We start from the raw sequence: 21,978 nt of genomic DNA, 5'->3' as shown, positions 1-21,978 counted from the left end.
CATCGCAGCTCATGCCCGGGGATCGGCTCCGCTGCCAGCACACCTCTCCGAAGGCGCAGGTGCCTCAGGTTCAAAAGCCCTAGAAGGTCGGTGGTACTTCCAGGAGCCAAGCGGAGCTGCTTTATTTTTTTCTTCTCCTGCGAAGAACATCTGTCTGAGGACTCCGCTCCTTTTCCTGGACTGAAAGAGGTATTTAGTGTCATTAATGTGTCTCCTCTTTGAAAGCAGATATGGGATTGGGAAAAAAATAACTCAGGGCAGGATGTCAAAGCAGATGTGCAGAGAGGTGGTGGGTTTCTCTCTCCCCACTTTAAAGCAGAGCTTAGGCAGTAAGGAGCCCCTGTCATTAGGATACAGTTTGACTTAAAATATGGAGAATGGGAAAGACAGGGTTAAAGTGTGGGGGTGGATCTGAGCTGTTTCCCATCTGATTTGTTTCTCTGTACAATCTCTGAAAGTGGAGGAAAACTTTCCTTGTGCACCTGGAGGAGCAGCACTTACCCATTACATAGCGAGATGTAAAACTTGCCATTATTTAATATGAATGTGGTTTGCTTAAATCTCTGCTTGGCAAATTACAGTTCCCATCACAGCAGAGCTCCCCTTAACACATACAAATTTCAGAGGCCTTAAAGTCCGGTGGCTGTGATAGCACTTCTGTTTCTTTCCCTCTCTTCCCTCTTTCCAGCGTACTCGCCTCCTGCTGTCCGCACTCTCCTCCCGGTCTCCCTCCTGCCCGTGGGGGCTGTGCCCCTATGGATGCCCCTGTACAGATTTTCCGGGAGGAGCCGGACTCCACCTGCTCCCCGGGGCCCTGTCGTCCCCCCAGCACCAGCAGCAGCTGGCTCCTGGGCTGGGCGGACTACGACAGCAACGCCACCGGGGCCTTTGGGGACGCCCAGCACAACCACACCAGCATCTCCCCCGCCATCCCCATCATCATCACTGCTGTCTACTCGGTGGTCTTCGTTGTCGGCTTGGTGGGAAACTCTCTGGTCATGTTTGTCATCATAAGGTAAGGGGCTTTGGAGTACTTGGTGGAAGAGGTGCAAATGGCTGTCCCTAAATTTGGCAGTGGAGAGAGGGGGTTAGTTCATGGAAGCTCTCTGGGAGTGCTTACATGAGGAGCTGGAAGAAAGTAACTGGAATGACCCAAACCTTTTCAGTCCCAGTGGTTTGCCTGGATGTGCAGTTAGAGACAGAAGGGGGAAGCTGTTTAAAAGTGATAAATCCTGCAGCCTGCGGGAAAGGCGCTTTGTGCCCAGGAGCTGCGTTGATCGGGTGCCCTCTAGGGATGAGAGGCTGCTCGCATCCAAGGGGAAGCTCGAGTGGAAGAAACTTCTGCAAGGCAGCTTTTTTCCCCTGTGAGGAATCCCGGAGGGATGGCTTATGTGTCTAGTCGTGTGGACACTTATACATTGCTGCCTTGTCACCCAGTGGCTCATTTAACAAGGTGGGAAAAAAAAGAAACAATAAAGATATGTGGACATGCTTAATGTAAAGCAAGGGATGTTGTTTCTCTGTCCAGTGGTGTTTAACTCTGGTTGTTGGTGTTGAATTGAAGAAAGCAAAGCTGATGCTGAAATACATTTCCTATTGTTTTTCAGGAAACAGGAGAAATCTGTATATCTGTATTTGTTAGTTTTTCATATTAAACCACTCTAGTGAAAGGCACCAATACTTACACTTGCACTTACACTTGTGTATTGGTGTATATTTTAGCTTGCACTATGATTTCTCTCTTTTTTTGTCCTTTTCATTTGCAATTTATAAAAATGTTTGGACAGCACAGATCAGCAGGGTGATAACGAGCAACCAAGGGGACTGAAATCATGCTACTTTTTGGACTCTTGCTTCACAGTCCATTTGAATGCTGCAAAAAATTCTGAGAAAAAAAATTGTGGAGTATTCATTGCTCAAATGAAATCAGCTTGTACACAGAAACAAAAATTGGAAGGGTATTGGTATTGGAGGTATTGGAAGGGATCTTGTTAGTCAAGTATGCATGGTAAGGGTCAAGCAATTGCAGGATGGTGAAAAAACTGTCAGACCTGATACAGGGGGAAGTTAACTAGAAGCAGTGAAGTTGTTGATGAGGTGCTTTACGAAAGATGAGTTACAACCAGGTGAATACTCTTGAATAACGGAAACAAAATCCCCTTTAATAGTCAGTGCAATAAATTAAGATGCCTGTGGTCAATGTGGAGAAACTGGTTTGCTCCAGCTTTGTGATGCTGTAATTTTTATACCCCTGCATGCCCTTTTGCCCTTCATTCAGAGTAGAAATTTCATTTCTTTTTGTATTTCTCTTGCAAGAATAGAGTCTCCATACTTGACACACACATAGCTGCAAAGGCAGAGATTTTCTAAGCCATCAGTCACTAAGAATGATAGTTGATTAACTGGCCTGGGCAATGGAAATAAATTGAAATTTAACCAGAGCCTAAAAGTTAGCATGTGTGGATTGTACTGGTGCATACGTATTTCCTTTTTTCTCTCCTTCTGTTACCCTCCTAAGATTATATTTGTGAGGGTCTAGCTAGCTATGGCTCATTCTCCTACCGGTTCCTACATTAGCCTTTTGCTTCAGTTTCCTCTTGGTCCATCTCGATTACATGATTAAAAAAATAAATAAGCATGACAAAACACCTGTTGTTTTTAAATTTTTTTTCTTTTTTTCAGTATCCCCCTCTCCTAGGTTTTCTCTGTGGCAAATGCTTTAAACACTGCTGGAATCATTAGCTGAAGTGCATGTATACAAAAACCTACAGTTTCAAGCATTTCTTATGATTCTGAAATATTCCAAATGTTCATACAAGAAGTGTATTTTCTTCTTTTTTGTCCTAACGTCTATTCTCCCTCTCTCTTTCTCTCACATTCACTCTCTGCATCATTGCATCTCAAGACGGATTTTCGTGACCTGTTGAAAAATGTAGCCTGCAGTGACGTCCTTTTGTGTGGAAAGCCAGGATCTGTGGGAAGTTTGTGGAAGAAGGCGGCAAGGGAGAGGGGGATCGTGTCCCCTAGCCATCCCACGTTGCCTCTCCTCCAGCTGCCACAACTTTAAAGGAGGATGGGGACAGACTGTGCCTCTTCTTTACCCCCCAGCTGAGCACAGGGTTTGTGTGAGGCCCCCTGTTGTCATTTCTCATCTCTTTGAATTCCAGCTGTGCTCTCCTCCTCCTAGCCCCCTCTGCCCCCCGGCAGGCAAGGCAGGCACGGCTCCTCCTCCCTTTGCTTGTTTAAACAACACCTGATACTTTTAGAATAGATCAGCTGGAAGGAACCGACAATCAATCATCTAGTCCAACTGCCTGACCACTTCAGGGCTGACACTAAGTCACCTTTTGGGTGACACAAACAAGGTCCCTTATGTTCTGAGACTTTCAGTGAAACTGTTGAAGTGTCAATGCTGTGGCAGATTCAGGAGACTCCAGATAGTCTTGAGATGCCTCAGAAACAGGCTCAAATTCAGCCATAAGTTGTGGCGTAGGCAGGCCTTGGCCTATTCCTTGCTTTAATACCCCCTCAGGGGAAGTTTTGCTACTTCTGCACAAGGGCTGCTGAAGAAGCTGATGGACACCAGCAAGTCAGCATCTCAGCAGCCTGCGTGCAGAGTGCTGGGTGTCCGAAATCTCCTTCAGCTGTGGGGGGGCATGTTTCTGCTGAGAGGGGAAACCCTCTCAGAGTTCCCTCAGAGGGAAAAATAACAGCACTTTGACGACATGTACAAGCTCCTGAAAGAAAGGTAGCTGAGTTTGGTACAGGTCCTGTAAATAGAGATTTGTGTTGAAGGCAGGGTGGGAATGGTACTTTAGTACGGTGGTGGCAGCATGGCCTGTGAAATCATGTCTCAGGAGACCTGGATTCTTCTTTTGGTTTTACTACCAGGTTTCAACACTTTGTCCTGTCCTGAGAAGGTCACTTCATGTCCCTGTGACTTGGTTTCCTCACGTGTAAAACGGAGATACTGGTATTCGCTGTCTTTAAACACACAGCAACAGTTAGATTTAAAAGCCAAAGCCCGATCACTAAAAATCCTAACAGAGCAAGACCAGGACGATTGTAAGCACCCCATACTCCTCGGGCACATCGAGAGTGGTTATTTTTAATGTGCAGAAAGAGCTCTGTGTTGAGTATGCGGTGCAACCTGCACTCTTCGCACGCCCGTTGCAGTCGTCTCTCACGGTGTGGGTGGTTTGCAGGAGCTCTCCCCGTGTTCGGGTCAGCTCGTGAGGCACGTGTACCCGCCCCAGGGGATCCGCTGTCAGGCCAGCCGCCAGCCGGGTGGGCTGTCAGTGCCTCGCTCACGCCGAGCCCTGGCACATGGGATGTAATGCTGTGGCTGCTGCTTTTCCTGGGGAGAGAGTAAGAGAGAGAGAGGGCGTCACGCTGCCCCTTGCACGTGGGAAATGCAGATACTATGTGGGAAGCAGTCCTCCCACTATGGGGGAAGAGAGGAGGCATGAAATGGGTTTGTAAAAAGGGGGTGAAATTATCTGACCTCACCTGAGTAAAGTTTTACAGCTATGTGTGTCTTGGCATGATCATAATCTATCTCAACCCCGAAGCTTTTCTTTTGAGATTAGCTTTACCTCTGAGATCTTAGAAGATATTTCTGGAGTTGAAAGAGTTGGCTGAGGTTGATAAATAAAATTACTTGTCCTTGGAAGCAAAAAGTCTTTTTCCTTTCTTCCTCCTCCCTCCTGACTTTATTTCTCTAAAATTTAGTGCTGGCTTTAAAGAAAATGGTACTTTCTTGTGACAGCTGGAGGGGAAGAAAAGTCTCCTGACTAAAGTTACAACTTTAACTATGGATTTGCCCTTATCAAAACCATAAACATACTCTGGTAAAAACTCTGGGAGATGCTGTCTCTTACCCACTCCAGATTCACTTTTTCTATGTGTGTGCCTTACTCCCATTGCTCCCGAAGTCATTTACTGAGAGCAGCTGCTATCATCAGGATCCTAAATAGCCAATCCTGTATTTCTTTTAAAATTATCTTTCAAGCTTCCAGTGAACTGAATAATTTTCTACATTGAAAAACAGTTTTAACAAGAGCCTGTGACACAGATATGTAGATTCATTCCTAAGGGAAAAAAGAAAGCTTGTATTCCTCTGCTTAGTCTAATGTTGAAGAAAAAATATAACTAGTAATACATTTTTGTTCTTATATTCATTGAGTGAGGGGCATCTTATGTAACAGGAAGATTCTATTAAGAAATGTTATATAAAATCAACTCCTTTCCAGATTGTTTTTAAATCTTTTCCATCATTCATTCCAAACGAGAATGAAAATATAAAAAAAAAAAAAGTATACAAAAATGAAATTGATTCAATGTATTGGTTTAAATCAGTAATAGATTTTGATAACATCAAAAGATTACTTGTTAATTTGCTTTAAATTATTGTTCTAATTTTATTAAATTATATTTGGAAAGAATACTGTTCTGAAATGAAGAATGAAGCTCCAGAAGAGTCAACCTAACTGAATTACCTGTTCCCTATTACTTTCAGTTGGTATGATTTAATTCTTGTACGAAACCAAGGGTTTGGCTGCTAAAAGTAAAGGTCGAGCTGTACTATATTTTGTGAAGTTTATGACTTTTTGCCTTTTTTTACCCGATCAAACATTTGACACCTTACTATTATCAGTACAGAGATATCAAATGGATTGATAGTAATTCATCACAGGACCTCAAAGAGCATCTGGCCTTACCTCACTGAATGTAGGTAATTTTGTCAGGTTCTGCAGGGTTTGGCCAAACTTGATGTAATTTTCACCAAAACTTTGAAGACTGATCATTACCAACAGCTTTTACAGATGGCACAAACACCAGGGTAACAGGAAACATGGAAGATGACAGGTTTAAAAAGCAGTATTGGTAGTTTGACAAGCACAGCTAATTTTAACAAAATTTGAATGTTTCTAATACTTTTAACCCCCTGCTAGATAATGACAAAGTGAGACCGGGGGTTTATAAGCTGACAAGAAACTCAACATGAGTTCCCAGTACGATGCTATGATAAGAAGAGCAGATGCTATGATAAGAAAAAGCAGAGAGAGCAGAGGAAAGGGTTGGAAGAAATATTTACTAGAGACAGTATTGGAGAGAGGCTATAGCTTATATTGAGTAACCTTTGGCTTCTGAAAAGTAATTTGGTATCCATCCAGACACTTCCGCTGGGCTCGCAGCCAGGCAGTCATTTATTTCAGAGAAAGGCGTAACTGGAATCAATGTCTGGAAGCAAGACGAATTACGGGGAGCCCTTTTGAACTGGCAGAAAGTGAAAACTTACAAGAACTTTCCAGTTTGGGTGCTGGCGAGGCAGAAAGCTTGAGATAGCTTGCCTGTCCTCAGCCTGGAGAGTGGTGGGGAAGCTCATGCTCCTGGCCAAAGCGTGGGGAGGGAGCACAGCGTGGAGATGGTGTTAGGAGGGGCAGCCTGGCTAAGCCCTACTGGTGAAGGGGACAGAGCAAGGGAAGAGTGGGGACCCTTCATTTGTTTTTTCCCACTAGAGGATTTTGAGTTTGCTGAAAGGGTGTTGTGGCTGGAAATTCTTAACTTGGTGACTTTGGGTGGCCTGGGATGCGCTAAGAGCAAGGGGGGATAATCCTCCTGGCTTGCCTACTCTCACTGTGATTAGTTTGTCCCTTAAGTGAAATTCTCTGAAACAGATGAGTTCCCAAGAAAAGTTTTGATTTCAGATACATATTGCTTTCTAAAGGAAAAGCATCCAGATAAACTTTACTTCTGGGAAGTTTACTTCATGTCTCTGTTTTGGTTCTCCCATCTATAAGAATCAGGTAATTCTTGCAAAGTGTGAACCTTGTGCTCTTCTCCTCAAGGAAGACTTTGTGTTTTGTTTATTGTTAGTCTCTTTTGTGGAGTTTGAGAGGCATGAGGAAATGGCAGTATGAATGTCATTTTGTCTACTGACAGACGTGAGTGCACAAACTGAATTAGCTGTGGGGAAGGGCTGTGTATGGATGGAACAAGGACGTGGAAAGAGGAGTGTCTGACCATGCTGGCATTCTGCAAAACGTAAAAAGAATATAAATAAAGAATATGTAAAAGTGCACAGCATTTCCATGGTCCTATTGGGAAGTGTGCATGCTAGCCTGTGTATCATTTTTGAAATATTTATTTCTCCTGAAGCCAGAGGGTTCAGCTCCCATTATATTCATCTTCTAATTCCTAGGGAAGTGAAAATTAATACTAGGCAGTTTGCTATTTTAAGTTTTGAGACATTATTTACAGTGAAACTTCTGTCTTCCCTGCATGAAAGCCTAAAATGATTTACTTCAGTGCATGAGTTTCCACTAATACATAGCAAGGAAATGTGCAGAACCTTTCTGTTTTCTCTGCTCCTCACACCAATCCAACTATGCAACACATGGTGCTCTGCCTGGCTGCTCATCTGTGCTCCAAAAGTCAGTACCATTCAGCAGTCCATTATGAGTGAATATCTAGGGTTCCCAAACTTAGCTACCCTGCATCGGGAAGAAAGAGGATTTTATATTTGCTGACTGATTACATAGCTAAATCCACTTCCCACTGCATTGTAGGTAGCCTAGCCACTGTGGCTACCATAAGGCAACTGGGAAAGGCCTCCTTGAGTAGTGACAGATGGGAATCTGCATGGTAGGATTAGTTTGGACAAGCTATTCAGTGTTCATTTAGTGTTTCACACCTAGAAAAATTTTTTTACCGTGCTGCTGACTGACGGACAGCATCAGGACTTACTCTTACACATCCCTTTCAGAAAGACTGACTTGTTGAAGTGCGCAGGGGAAGAAGAATATTTTCACCATGGAAGCTATCAGCTGTGCTGTTCAGTTGACTGTGTCTTACAGTTTCCTGCATTTCACTTGTATCATCTCCTTTGGGAAAGCGTGTGTTCAGTTGGTCTGTGCTGTGGGCTTCTCTGAGGCAGGTGAGGAAAACAGATGAATAGGTAGAGTCCAGAGAAAGCCTCCCAGCTGCCTCCTATGAGGGACTGATGACTTTTCCCTGAGCTGGCTCACTACTGATATATGCATTTGTTGCCTTACCACATAATCCTGTACTTGTTATAGAGTGAGGTCCCTTGTCTCCCATTCAACTTTATTACAGGAGTGCTGACCAGAGATTCAGGCCTGCACACATCCAAGTGTGTAGTTGTCTTATAAAACACTCCCAGCAATGGCAGTTATTATTCACCCCTGTGGCAAGGTGGAGACCAGGTGCCTTGTTTTGAGAACAAGAGTGATACCCACACCCTGAGACCCCTGCGTGAGAGATTTCTGAATTCTTTCCTATTTCTCTCCTGCAGAAACATCTAGGGGAAGCAAATGTTCAATAACATTTGGCTGCTTCCAACCAACTTTTGCATACATAGCTAGCTATGGAGATCAGGGCCTCTCCAAAGAATAAGAGGGAAAGTAAGACCTTGAAAAATCTTCTGCTGGAGCTGCTATTGCTGTCACCTTGAGCAATAGATTTGTTCTCTGTGCGAGGCAATCTCTGTCCTACTCACTTCCCTCTCCCACAAATACATAGGAAGCACTTTGCTCTGCTAAGGGAGCTCATGTCCTTCATGAAAAAAAAAATCCTTCCAAGAAAGAAGAACAATGGGAAAGGTGGATGTCACCAGAGACAGAGACTCAGCACTCACTAGGGCAATGTACCTGTGGCAAGTAAGTATTAAGATGGGCTGTGTAACACCCTGGGAACTCTCTGTAACGTGACTGGTTGCTGGAAAACATCTGCAGCAGCGTAAAGTTTCTCAAAAGACAGAGTCAGCTGCTTGGCAAGGTCTAGATTCATCTTACTTACCAATAGAGGTCAAAAAATCAGGTACATAGTCTAAGCTAATTGTCTTGGCTCTCTAATAATAATATTAGATGTATTGGTTTTGGTTAAGGTACCGATTTTGTAAAATTCTGCATTCTCACTATTTCACTTTAAGCCACAATAAATCAGAGCACCTTGACATTTCTCTGAGCTCCCCTAGCAAAATCATGGAAGCACAAATTTCACAGTATTGGTGTGTCTAACATTAAGCATATTTCTTCAAAAAGAGGGTCTTAAGCTCACATAAAAATATTAAAAGTCCTTATCATAGAAGGAGGGAAAAAAGTTCATTTTTGTTAAGTAGTGTGAATTTTTCTTCATTTTGACCAGGATATATGTAGACTTGCAGTTCTATAATTCAGAAGCTGGTTCTTTAGCTCAAGAAGGAAAGCTTCCACATCTAATCTAAATCTGCAAGATCTTGTTCAGGCTCAATTTATGGCTAGTTCAGAGGAATAATGGTAGTGGTAAATTGTAAGGATTTTAATGATACCTTCTGACGTTCAGGTATATTATGCTCCCCGAGGGGAGAATAAAAGACAAGATCATGCTTTTCTTCTTTAAGCTGCTTAAAAATAGGTATCTACAGGTGCTTATTAATCACCTACAGGTGCTAATTAAAGAGAATTCCACTTTAGGATACTATTTTGTAGGCAACATGTACAATTTTTTGTAGGCTCCTAACAATTTTGATGTTAAAGACAGGCGACCTCTAAATGTGTGCAATAACAGTGTTTGCCTTTATTTAAAGTGTTTTCCGAGGTCCTATCCCCTGCTAAATTCTGGCTGTCACTCAAAATGTGGTAATATCATATAACCCAATATGAACATGGAAACTGCAGCATACTGATTTTTACATTCTTTAAATGACCTCAGTCTTAGTTTCATATTGGCATAAGCCTTGTATATTGACTTATCCAAAAGATAGCTGAGCCATCCTTTTGACATGGTATGTGTTTGGAACAGATCCTCCTGGGTTGGTGGTCTTTTTTTTCTTCCCCTGTTCTGACGCAGTATGATATTGAGTGTGCCCTGAATATAGCCTTAAGATTTAGAGCTTTCCTGGCTAAGCTTTTCAGCTGCTTGATCTCCATATACTTCATTCAGTGGAACTTAATGGAACAGAGCCTGCATCCTGTTGATAGGTGTTTTTGCAATTTGCTTTTAGATGTGCTTTAGCTTTCATTTTCATTCACTGACTCAGGTATCTGCCAAAAATATGTGTTTGTTATGCCTCGTTGTATTTCATGGTTTTGTACTTTCACTCTGCTACTGGAGAATGTTGTTGTAGTATATTTGTTAGGCTTGCTCCCCTCCCCATCCCTCATTTCATACTGCAGGGAACACTTCAGCCTATTACAGTTACATGAAAAAAATTTGATCAGAGCCTCCTTCTCAGCTTTTATTAGCTTTACTAAAGTTACAGTGTACTTTAGAATCACACTCCTCTCTTCTGCTTGAGATACTAACTTTAAGGGGCTCTACTAGCAGATTCAGTAATGCATTTTGATTTTTTTCTGAAAGCATACCAACTTCTTAATAGCTGCTTCCTTCTTGTGTTACCACAATTTTATTGATAAACTTAGTCTGGAGGTGTGATTTCTTCCTATTTACTGTGTAAAAAAAATGTTCAAAGTAAATTCTACCCCAGAAAGAAAAGTACAGTAATGATGAGTCAACTGAGAAATAGGGGGAATTTTCTAAGGGTCAGTCTGAAGTCAGTCTCAAAGAACTTTTGGACAGTGGACTTAGCCTAAGTTGTGATAGTTTTGTGAATTTTACTTTTGACATGTAAGTAGACATCATTCAAATATTGCACCTTAAAAACTCTTGTCATATATCCAAAAAATAAATCCAAGCCAAAGTTTTACTCTTCATCTCGACATTTTTCTGCAGGGTTTCCACATACCTTCCAGTTATTTAAAGTCTACAGAGGCTTGAGGCCTGCTTATAGCTTGACAAGCAGTCTCGAGGTCTACCAAATAAGTCATCAGAGGTTTTTCTGCCTCTTGAAATCAGATTCTAGCACCTGATTTAAGAGGAGGACCTTCCATTTCTGTGTAGTATTAGAAAAGCTGTCATCTTGTTATGAAATCCCAGTATTTAACAAACCATTTTCTAGACACAGGATTTCCCATGAACAGTTTATACAACAATGGTTTATAAATATTCTAATGGTCTTCGAAAGTTATATCTCAAAGACACTAAGAAAATGTTTGTCATTAATTACCACTGTGCCATCTATGCTGTAGTTATGACCAGGTTTCCCCTATCTGTTCCGCTAGACTAATTAAATCAGATAGCAGTATTTTTTCCTTAAATGAAATTCAGGTATTTGATCAATAATTTTAATTTTGCAAAGGAAGACAAGATACCCTTACTCGATCACTGTTTTGACCTTATTCAAGTGCAGATTTGGGTGAAGGGAGGGTACGGTGGGAAAAGCCCAAACCATGTAAAATATTGCCTCCTGTATTTTGGTGCAATAGAATGAGTGGTAGAAAAGCAGTTAAATCCTTCATCTCGTGTTCGAGTCAAGACTCTATCAGGGTCCACTTCAAAGTGTCTGACAGCAACAGCAGTCACTCCAGTACTTTAACTGGACTTTTGATTAAGCCTACAAGCACATATTTTCAGAGACATGTACGCATTTAATAATTTTTAGGTGTTTAATTAAAAACATTGAAATGAGTTTGGATGATTGAGTCCAGATTCTCAAAGGCATTTCTGAATTTTATGAACTTTCTAAGTGAATGTATGATTTAATCTATATTGCCTAATAACTTTAAAGGCCAACATCTCATTTACATGGAGGCCAATGCTTTCAGGTGAAAGTAATCAAGCTCTTTACATTACTGGTGTGGATCAGTGAGTTTTAAGGTTGCATCAGTAAAATGTGCTTGCACTTAGTGTTGCTGAGGTTAAGCAGCGCGCCCTTCATCCCTGAGTTAGCATGATCCCTCTGCAGTGCCTGTGAGAACTGATTGCCTAAATGTAATAAAGTATTTATTGAGCAGTATTTATTGGTCTCCCGTCTTCTTGTTCAAAGTCTGGCAGAAAAGGGGTCGAGTGCCTTGTCTGGCTCAGAGTGAGTGGTGCAAGACCTCTATGGTCTGTGAACTGGGGTGGATTTGGGCAAGGCCAGCTAGTCATGGCACTGCCAGGCTGGTGAGCTGTGGGGAAGCACTAGATGCACACCAGGTAAGGTTATCAAAGCTGGGATTGTTATACGCATATGTGTCCCTGAAATGAGCTAAAGCTTTCACAGAGCTTTATGGGAGGAATGGCAGACTGTGGGTTTTTCTTTTCCCCATTATATTTTCACTCCTATATACAGCTTTGATTTGGTTACATTGGAAGTTGTCTAAATGCTGATGCTGGGATGATTCTGTGTTTCTTACTACCTGTGAATGACAAGACATCCTTCCTGTTAGATCAATAGTAGTGAGGAAAATTAATTTTCTTATATGTGCATGTGTTGTATAGTCCAAAAAATCAAAATTGCTCACTTTACATGTGTAACATAAGCTGTACACATACAGAGAACATTCTTTATGTTGCAGCTTCACAAATTTGAATTTTGAAGTTACCTAAAAAACTAGTTCTATTTTACAGAGGGTCTTTCCTATTCTGCCACTGGAAGGCTGGAGGGAGAAGGGAAAGGGGTACTGGGAAAATATGGTATATAAGTCACAGTGTCACACACAAAAAAGAATTGAATTAAGGTTGCAAGGAATGGGAAATGCCAGATATAAAATCTTCCAGATATATGATTTTTCAAGGCTAATAAAATCCTCTTAATTATTTTCACTACTTTTATGATTTCCTTTAAAGAAAAAAGGTCAAAATAATTCTTCTATATGTGAAAGCAAACTTTCCCTATCCAAACCCTTGAGGAAGTTTTTAAACTTTTAAACTTCTACAGAAGTAATGATTCAGAAGAACTATTAGTTACTTCACCTTTGCTTATCACAGGCCATTGCCTTTCATTTAAATATTTCTGTATTGAGTCTAGTAACTTGTATTTGACTGAAGCACACCCTCTGCAAAACAGCAGACATTGATTTGGAGACATCAAAAGATGGAAAAAATACTCCTTTCTTGTGTAATTTGTTCCCAATAATAATCACCTTAGCTGTTAGGAAAAATCTGTCATTGTTTCTAAGCTGAGTTTGTCTGGCTTTGACTTTTATGTATTTGTCCTTGTTATGCTTTTCGTTGCAGACTGAAAAAGCTCTTCAGTACCTGCTATTTTCTCCCTGCGGAGGTCTTCAGACACTGTAATCAAGTCACCTCTCGGTGTTCTTTTTGATAAACTAAATGTGCTGAGCTCTTTAAGTAAGAATTTTCTTCAGTCCTTTCTCTTATTTTTGTGGTGCTTTTTATGCATCCTTTCCAAATTTTCATAGTCTTTTTTTGCAATATGAACAAGACAACAATTCCAAATATCATCAGTGATGTGCATAGAAGTAACATCACCTTTTTACTACTTCTTTTCAGATATTTAATGGAAATTAGTCCATTTTAGCACAGATTTGCAGTCTGAGTGTTTAGTGAGTTTTTGTCCAGTCTTCCAGCTGAGATGCACTCGGATCTGCTTTTTTTTGTACCAGAAGGAAAGTTCCTAGTCTGTTAATGTGCCTTATTTTTTTTTGTCCTAGCTATATACTCTCATATTTGTCTTTGAACAATGCCTTACAGGCTATAACGTGACTTACAGGACAGACTGCCTCCTCTGCTGGGGGGCCTCTTGAGGAGATTGACAGTTGGACTCGACGATCTTAGAGGTCTTTTCCAACCTTATTCTATGATTCTGTGATTCTATGATTCTATGATCTGGGAGGGGGTAGCAGCCCAGCTCTGACTGGTGGGTGCCTCCTTGCTCTGCCTTTGGTCCCAGAGAAGCTCAAAGCGGGGCAGAGGGGGTCTAGACCGTCGGGGGTCATGCCACCAGTGTAGAGCTTTTGTCACTGCTTCCTTTTGGCTGTCTTTGCTCAGGTATTTCTAATGCTCCAGTGCTCTTAGCTCTAATGCTAAGGCTTTGTTCAAGATGTGAGCCTGGGTACGGTACCTGGGTGAGAAGGGTTTACTTTCTTTTCCCTTGCAGTTCTCTTTTCTATGCTTCAAACCAGCATTTGGTTTCATTTTCTCAATAAGTCATAATTAGAGTGTTTTAGAAAAACTGATGCTATTTTTGACATTTCATGGTGGTCATAAAATGACATTTCTGCCCATATTTTAATTAATAGCTAATTTACTCATTGGGCACATTTTGTCAACACTCTTTTTTCAAATTATTTTTTATTTTACACATCAAAGTTTTAAAGGCAAAGAAACACATTGCCCTACATGTTCATTAGCTGGACTGATCAAATCTTATATTTTCTCTATAAATTATTAATGATACATATCAAAATCTAGCTAGACATGTTTCTGTGTGTGTTGTATGTACACCTTTTAGTTTGGATACACATTCAAAATAAGTGGGTGAAACAGTTTTGAGAAGGAAAATCTGTCATTGAATCTCAAAATAAATTAATAGCAATGAGCAAAAGTAACTAGGGGGAGGAAGCATTTCAGAAAGGAGAGTTAAGTATATCCCTGTGATGTTAACTGGCTCTCCTTCACCTGTTTTGTCCGTGGCAGAGCTAAAAGCAGTCCTCCACACCCTGGGACACAGGCTGTGCCCCAGGGTCAGACTGTCATCAGGGCAGAAGCAAGCAGGGTGCTGTCTCAAAAAAACTGATCCTATTTTTCTGTGTAGGCTGAGGTTCTTACCAGCTAGACAAAACAAGGGGTTCATTTTGGTGAAATTAAAGGATGCAGAAAAAATGCTATGACCATTTTTTTCCCCACTGTGGTATCCTACTTAAACAATAGTCATCTTTTACATTAGCAGTCACAAAAGCAAGGACTGGGAAAACTGAGGATAAGAAAGGAGGAGAAATTGGAAATGAAGGAGCAAAGAAGGGAAATGACTAAAACTTGTATAAGCTGGCATCGTTGCAGTGAATTCAAGGAAGAGGAACTTTCATATAAGAGGCAATCTGGCCCGGCAGATGTAACAGTTAACATGGATTCTTACCGGAGAATGGGATAACTATTCCTTCCACAAAACAAAGCCAGAAAGCTCACAGTCACTGACAGTTAGCTATAAGAAAAGGAAACACAAAACATTTTGATCACTTGCAAATGTGACAATGATATTTTCTTGTAGAAGGATTTGAGAAGATAATTGAAACCAGCGTTTGACTAATTAGATTAAATGTGTTCATATACCTGGTTTTGCCTATGGTGAAAAGTTCTAGCTGCTAATGCAGGTGCTGAGAGACTGAGTCAAATGTGTTTGCTATTATCCCAAGTGTCTTGCATTTTTGTGTACTTCTGTCATAAATTAGAATTGACAGAAAAAACCTAAATATGTCAAAGCCTGACTGATAAACTGTTACATATCTGAATGTGCATAATCATATTTTGAAATAATAAAACCTTACTTTTTTTTGTTCTTCAGGTACACAAAGATGAAGACAGCAACCAACATCTACATTTTCAATCTGGCTATGGCAGATGCGCTGGTTACCACGACTATGCCTTTCCAAAGCACTGAGTACCTGATGAACTCTTGGCCCTTTGGTGATGTGCTGTGTAAAATAGTTATTTCGATTGACTACTATAACATGTTTACCAGCATATTCACACTGACCATGATGAGTGTTGATCGATACATTGCCGTGTGTCACCCTGTGAAGGCTCTGGACTTCCGTACACCTCTCAAGGCAAAGATAATCAACATCTGTATCTGGCTATTGTCCTCGTCTGTTGGTATATCTGCGATAGTTCTTGGAGGTACCAAAGTCAGGGAAGGTGAGTGTGAGCATTCAAAACTGAGTCTCTGTTTCTCAAATGACATAAAATGTAGCTTGGAATATTGACTAAACCCGATTGATTCCTTTTTCAATAATTTGTGCATTCTCAGGATGTTCATCCACATTCCTTGGTTCAAAAATTATGTCTAAATTTCTGACATTTTGAAATATATTGTGGAACATCACAGTATGACATATAAATCATTTAAGCGCAGATGCCTTTGCCATCTAAAATAACAAAATGCACTTTGAAGCATTGTCCGTGCTAGAATGAGACCACGAAAAACTAGTAGCAGACACCAGGGGAAAATAATCAGGAATTTGATCACAGTGGACAGATTAAAGACCAATTTAGGATGAAACTTGAAATGTGGGCTTAAGGTGTTTTTTTGTAGGTGTTGTGAGAGTAGTTCTGCTGAAGTTCCAAGAGCAGAAACTAGATTGCTTGTCATTAGTATTAATATTAAAACTATCACTAGTATTAAGACTTGGGAGCTTATTATCAGCAGCCATTTCACAGAACTCGAAGGCGTGGTGAAGAAAGGAAAAAAGTCAGTAGCTGGCGAGAGAAAATGAAGCTAAATTGTACGAAAATGACAGTATCTCAAATTCTTGTTTAAAAGGGACGGGGATGTACATGGAAACTTGGAAAGGCTGAGAATAAGGATCAGCAGAGGAACTGGGAATACAGACCATGGCAGGGAAGCAACTACAAGAACATAAAGTCAATGAGATCTGTATGCAGACTACCTGTAGACTCTGCTTGAAATTTATAAGCCATGAAGGACTGCAGATTTAGCCCCTATAACTGGTGACTCATTACTAAAACTGCCCTGCTATGGAGTTAATCTTATTTGAAATCCTCCTTGAGAAGGAAAGGGGAGAAGCAGTCTCACACACATATACTTCATACCCACAAGCATGACAGTGGTGCAGGAGCACCTCAGTGTCTTCAAAAGGCTTGAGGCCTCTAATGATGTCCTTGTGTTGGGGCCATCTGTTATGGATGGCTCAATAAAATACAAGACATGCATATTTATTTGGTGGTAGTCTTGTTTGAGATGTAAATAATCTTTTGAAGAATGACTAATAAGTTCCTGAATTAACAACCTTTTCTTTTAGAAAGGCTTCACTCCTCCCAAGAGGAATGTTAAACTTTACGTAAGGACACTGTTTTATCAGGCAGAGACAATAAATGCTGTGTGTTAAACTTGTTTGGCATAGATCAATGCAAACAAAACATTTCAGTAACAGCTGCTCAAGGGCTGATTGATTTGGCTGAAGATGTATAGATTTTGTTCTTGCTGTTGGTCTTCTGGTGGGTAGGTGACAGGAGAGTCCTCTGGAAACTATCCTTTCAGCCCTTCAAGTATCCTGGTCTGCAGTCCTGTAACTCTTCTCCCCAGTAAAGTTTTGACAGGCTCTATAAAACAATGTCTAGCTCAGGAAACATTGACTTTCAGGTGTCTTCATTTGGGAATAATAATTGTCTCACTACATATGAAATCTTGAAGGCCGTGGGACATTGGCTTGGTCAGGTGTTTTGTTGGAGCGTGCTTAACTAGCAGAATATTCCTGTTATTCACTGAAAGCATCACATTTAGATTAAGGGGCTGCTCTGAGGCCAGCAATGATTAAATGCCTTTTCCATGCCACGTGGCAGGCAGCCTTTTTTTTTCTCCTGAAGCAGAGACTAGTAATAGGCAGCTCAGTCGGGCCAAACAAGGTTGGAAATTACTGGCAAATGCTTGTCAGCCCCTACTGTTTAGCCCTGCTTGTCTGATCTAAGGTCTCTCTTGAGCGTTTACTGCCAATTATCTTGTCTGGTGTGTTCATGAGTTGCGCTGGTAAATGGTGAAGGGGAAAAGCAAGGATCCTCCCTTTGCCTGACAGCTGGAGCTCAGGACTGAAACTTTATGTTACATTGGTCAAAGTAATTGTTTTCTGTATGCTACAGGGCCTCTGTTGGATTCAGATTTAAACAACTGAACATCAAATGGAGAGTGATTATATTTAAAGTTCCCACCCCATGCTCAGTTAGTCCCTTTTGTTCTCACAGTACAGGATTGCTCCCAGTGGTGTCCTTCTGGATACATTTTCCCTGCAGAATAAATCTGTGTAAATATTCCCTCTCTGGCCTTAATGGAGCCTTTCTTGCTGAAGAATTGTTCACTTAAAAAATAAAAAAATTAGACGTACTATTAGTATACTCAGTAATAGTATGAAGGCTCCATTTGAGTACAGAGGATTATGGATGCCTGAAGGTGACATAATTAATAATGTATGTAACAGAAATATATTTCCTATGTCAAGATTAAGATTAATCTTAAATGGTAGCTTATCAAACACATTTTAAAATATATGTACACTAAAATACAGTGTGTATTTTAAAATACAGCAGTATTTTTCCTTAAATATATAAATGTATTTGGAATATTTGGCTTTTAGAGTGGAAAAGGTCAGTATGAAATCTTACGTACTCAGTTTGTGATACTGTCCTTAGTTCTGCATCTTTTCAGGCAACAAGAATAAAATTAAAATTGGATTTTATTCTCTTCCAAAGTTCCTGAAAATTATTATGATTTGGGCGTTATGACAAGGATCTTTGTTGATTGTTTCCCAGTTGTAAACTGGGAAAATGTAAATGGGTTCCATACAATTCATAGCATTATATATATCAAGTGAAACACATGAATATTAATGAATTTAGAATACGATTTTCCACAGAAAGTAAACTGTAATGAGATGTAAGACAATCATTAAATTTGTATTCAATAATTTGAAATTCTAAAATACCATTGCGAACTACAAATTATATTAAAATGTTGCAAGCATGACCTAATTATTTTCATAAATTATGTTAGTAGATCTGAAGAGGCAGTTTCCTCTGGGAGGGGGTTTCAGTGAGTAGTTGGATGTGGTCTGGAACAGTCATCGCTGATCACACCTCACTTTTATCCAGAACTGCACATCTGGATGCAGCTTTACTAGTCTAGATTATTATAGCTGCATCCTGATTTTATTGCCTCTGCTGGGCCATGATGTACTACAAATAACAGTAATAATCAACGTGAGAACTTCTTTGAAGATGATTGTTGACATTTCTAGAATAAAATTAAGTAAAAGCAACTACACTTATGAAAAACTAGATCACAAAGGATTTAGAAAAGTTGACTGAGTGTCAAGACTCTATTAAGTCATACTTGTGCTGTCAGCTTAGCATCCTCCATCAGGCTTGAAAGATACGTCTTTTCACTTTTCAGCTTTCGAATCATCTATTAGTTGTTATATTATTTAAAATAAAACCTCAAAATATTTAGCTTTGATTTCAACTTTTTTATTTGAATGTTTTAGTATTCAATATCACCCAGTAACAGCTTTCTGATATCTAACTGCGGATATGTCTATATGATACCATAATGATAACTTCACCCCCTAGCTGTTTTTCAAAACAAATTCTCTGCAAAATCATTTTGATTTGTGAAGCATTTCAATAGCAGGGAAATATGGCTTGATGGAATTTTTCTGAGTAGTAATGCTGGAGACAAATATGAAAAAGTGATGTGCAAGAGTATATTGAATCATTCCACCCTTAAATCTGATTCAATAAAAGCCAATACGTAATAATTTGTAGAAGAATGACAAATCCAGTAAGGAAAATGAAAAAAATCCAAAGAATAATGCAGTGCTCAAGAGGATAAAATCTAAGCTACAATTCAGAGTGAAAAATCCCTGTGTTACCTTGACTTGTCTTCAGTAGAGTTTAACCGCTGATAGCAGTTGTGAGTTTACCCCTTGTCTTGCCTTGCCATTTATCTTGTTTCTTGGTTTTCCATAGGGTTTATATGCTGGAAGGCTCCAATGAGGTCAGCAAATGAAACCTCAAATATTTCATTCGTTAGCAGCCTCCTGTCAGATGGAATAATTCTAGGACGTAAAATCAAGTGACAGCCTGTGACTCTGAATCCTGGCGTGGGCAATCAGAAAGGCTGTGGGCTGGTGTCGGTGGCCCAGATCCTGCAGTCTCTGCGCAGGCTGAATTTTCAATGACGTGATCTGCAAAAAGAGCAGCTTACATTTGATTCCGCGCACACACATATTTTATTTGCTTCTATTTAACTGAAAAGAAGCTGTTGCCAGGAATTAAGTTTTTCTGAATGCAAGCTCTTACGTGTATTCCATTTGCACTGAAGAAGGCATGTGGGAAAAGATTATTACACAATTATCATATATTGGCAAAAACTTCCTACGATCACAACCTCATTCGGCTCCCACCATTCATGGTATCAAAAATCTATCTCTGCCCACAGACAAAAGCATATGTAGTTCGATAATAATTACGAGATTTTTATTCCATTGAACATGATACTCATTCTGGCTTTAAATTCAGTTAGATTCAAATGGAAACGTCTTTACAAATTTTTATTTTTGTGCTCTGCATTTTTAGATCCTCCCACAGGAAACAAATTTTGTGCAATGATGTTATGCATTTTAAAAAGACGCTATCTCTCTAAGTAATTTCTAGAGACAGCTGCATAAAACCAGTTTCAATGGTAATTGAAAGCTTTCCTTGGAGTCATTTAATGATAACTCCGTTTATTAGTATCACATTACATGATAATCACTTTTCCTAGCTTATGCTATGATAATTACATTGTTTAGAATATCTAATAATAAAGCACTTTTCTTCTTGCTTCTTTCATTCCTAGATACTGCTAGCACTGAATGCTCCTTGCAATTTCCAGACAAAGATTACGTGTGGTGGGACATCTTCATGAAAATCTGTGTCTTTGTCTTTGCATTTGTTATTCCAGTTCTCATTATAATTGTTTGCTATACTCTGATGATCCTACGCCTTAAAAGCGTACGGCTTCTCTCAGGGTCTCGAGAAAAAGATCGAAACCTGCGCCGCATCACCAGGTTGGTTCTTGTGGTTGTGGCAGTTTTTATTATCTGTTGGACTCCTATTCACATTTTTGTGCTGGTTGAGGCGTTAGGGGATGTGTCCCACAGTACTGCTGCTATATCCAGTTATTACTTCTGTATTGCTTTGGGTTACACCAACAGCAGCCTCAATCCAATCCTTTACGCTTTTTTGGATGAAAACTTCAAGAGATGTTTCAAGGACTTCTGCTTCCCCTTTAAGATGAGGATGGAGAGGCAGAGCACCAGCAGAGTCAGAAACACTGTGCAAGACCCGGCTTATATGAGGGAAGCAGATGGGACAAACAAACCTGTATGACTAGTCGTGGAAATGTCGTCTTACTGTCCTCAAGAAAGAGAAGAGTCCAACGACCTCGGACTGACACAGATTACCACTGCAGTTTGACTAGACTCACAGAGACAGACATTTCTGGAATATTTCAGAAATCCTAGTAGTTTGAACTAAAGCAAGTTAATTATCGACAAACAAGAATCTTCTGAAAATAAGCTCAAATGAAAAGGACCTGGCTGATGGTCAGGTTTTGGCACCATGTTTGCTGTACTTGAGCAGGTACTAATACACACTTTTGGGGAAACAGGAGATACTGCTGTACCAGCTGATTCTGGATAAGGAAATTTCTGGCTTTTCTCTTTACAATACGTAAGGTTATATTAAGCAACATTTAGTCATAACACTGAGTTATGCCAGAAACTTTTGCCCCAACAGTGATTGCTTCTGAACTATGTAGTTTGACAACTTGATTTGTCATATTCTTTTACAGTGAAGAGTGTTGTTTAGGTTTCTGCAGAAGAATGCCAGAGTTATAATCAATATTGTCCTCAACTAATATATATGTAACATTTGTCTTTGCTGTGGAAATCCAATTTAAGCATGATCTGCCTACACACCAAAGTGATTTTATTGTGTCTGTGTATGGTAAAGCATTTTGGCATTTAAAAATATTGGGATTTAAGGATAATTGTTACTATATTTTTAGCACATGTTTAATCACCTGTGTGTAATGTTTTCTATGTGTGATTTTCCAAGATGATTGTATATTTATTGATTGTGAATAATATAATATACATTTTCATAGTGTATTTTGAACAAGAGGCTAGAAAACTTCAAATACTTTACTTGTTACAAAACTGATGAAAAACCGTGCCGCATTCATTACATGGGGGCAAATAATTGCATTCCATTTTCAGTAAAGGGGACAAATGGACATACTTAAAAATAGTGCTGTACTTGTTTTCCTGGACAATTTGTAAGCAGACTAAAATAAATATTTGATGAATTAGAAACTAGTGAATTAGCACATGATGGATGAGGGGATCGAGTGCTCCCTCA

At 40.0% G+C, this 21,978-nt stretch overlaps 1 protein-coding gene across 1 annotated transcript; it reads left to right on the top strand.

Moving 5' to 3' along the window:
* Positions 1 to 751: 751 nt before the first annotated feature.
* OPRK1 (opioid receptor, kappa 1) lies at positions 752 to 21,149 on the top strand. The gene is made up of 3 exons (XM_009575922.1): positions 752 to 1,015; positions 15,350 to 15,702; positions 20,414 to 21,149. Exons 1-3 carry the CDS (start codon positions 756 to 758, stop codon positions 20,944 to 20,946), a joined length of 1,146 nt encoding a protein of 381 aa, XP_009574217.1. The 5' UTR covers positions 752 to 755; the 3' UTR covers positions 20,947 to 21,149.
* The last annotated feature ends 829 nt before the right edge of the window (positions 21,150 to 21,978 follow it).

This window comes from Fulmarus glacialis, unplaced genomic scaffold (assembly GCF_000690835.1).
Source record: "Fulmarus glacialis isolate BGI_N327 unplaced genomic scaffold, ASM69083v1 scaffold33570, whole genome shotgun sequence".
NCBI classification, from domain to species: Eukaryota; Metazoa; Chordata; class Aves; order Procellariiformes; family Procellariidae; genus Fulmarus; species Fulmarus glacialis.
Note: the sequence above shows the minus strand (reverse complement) of the source record. Positions and strands in the feature narration are given on the sequence as shown.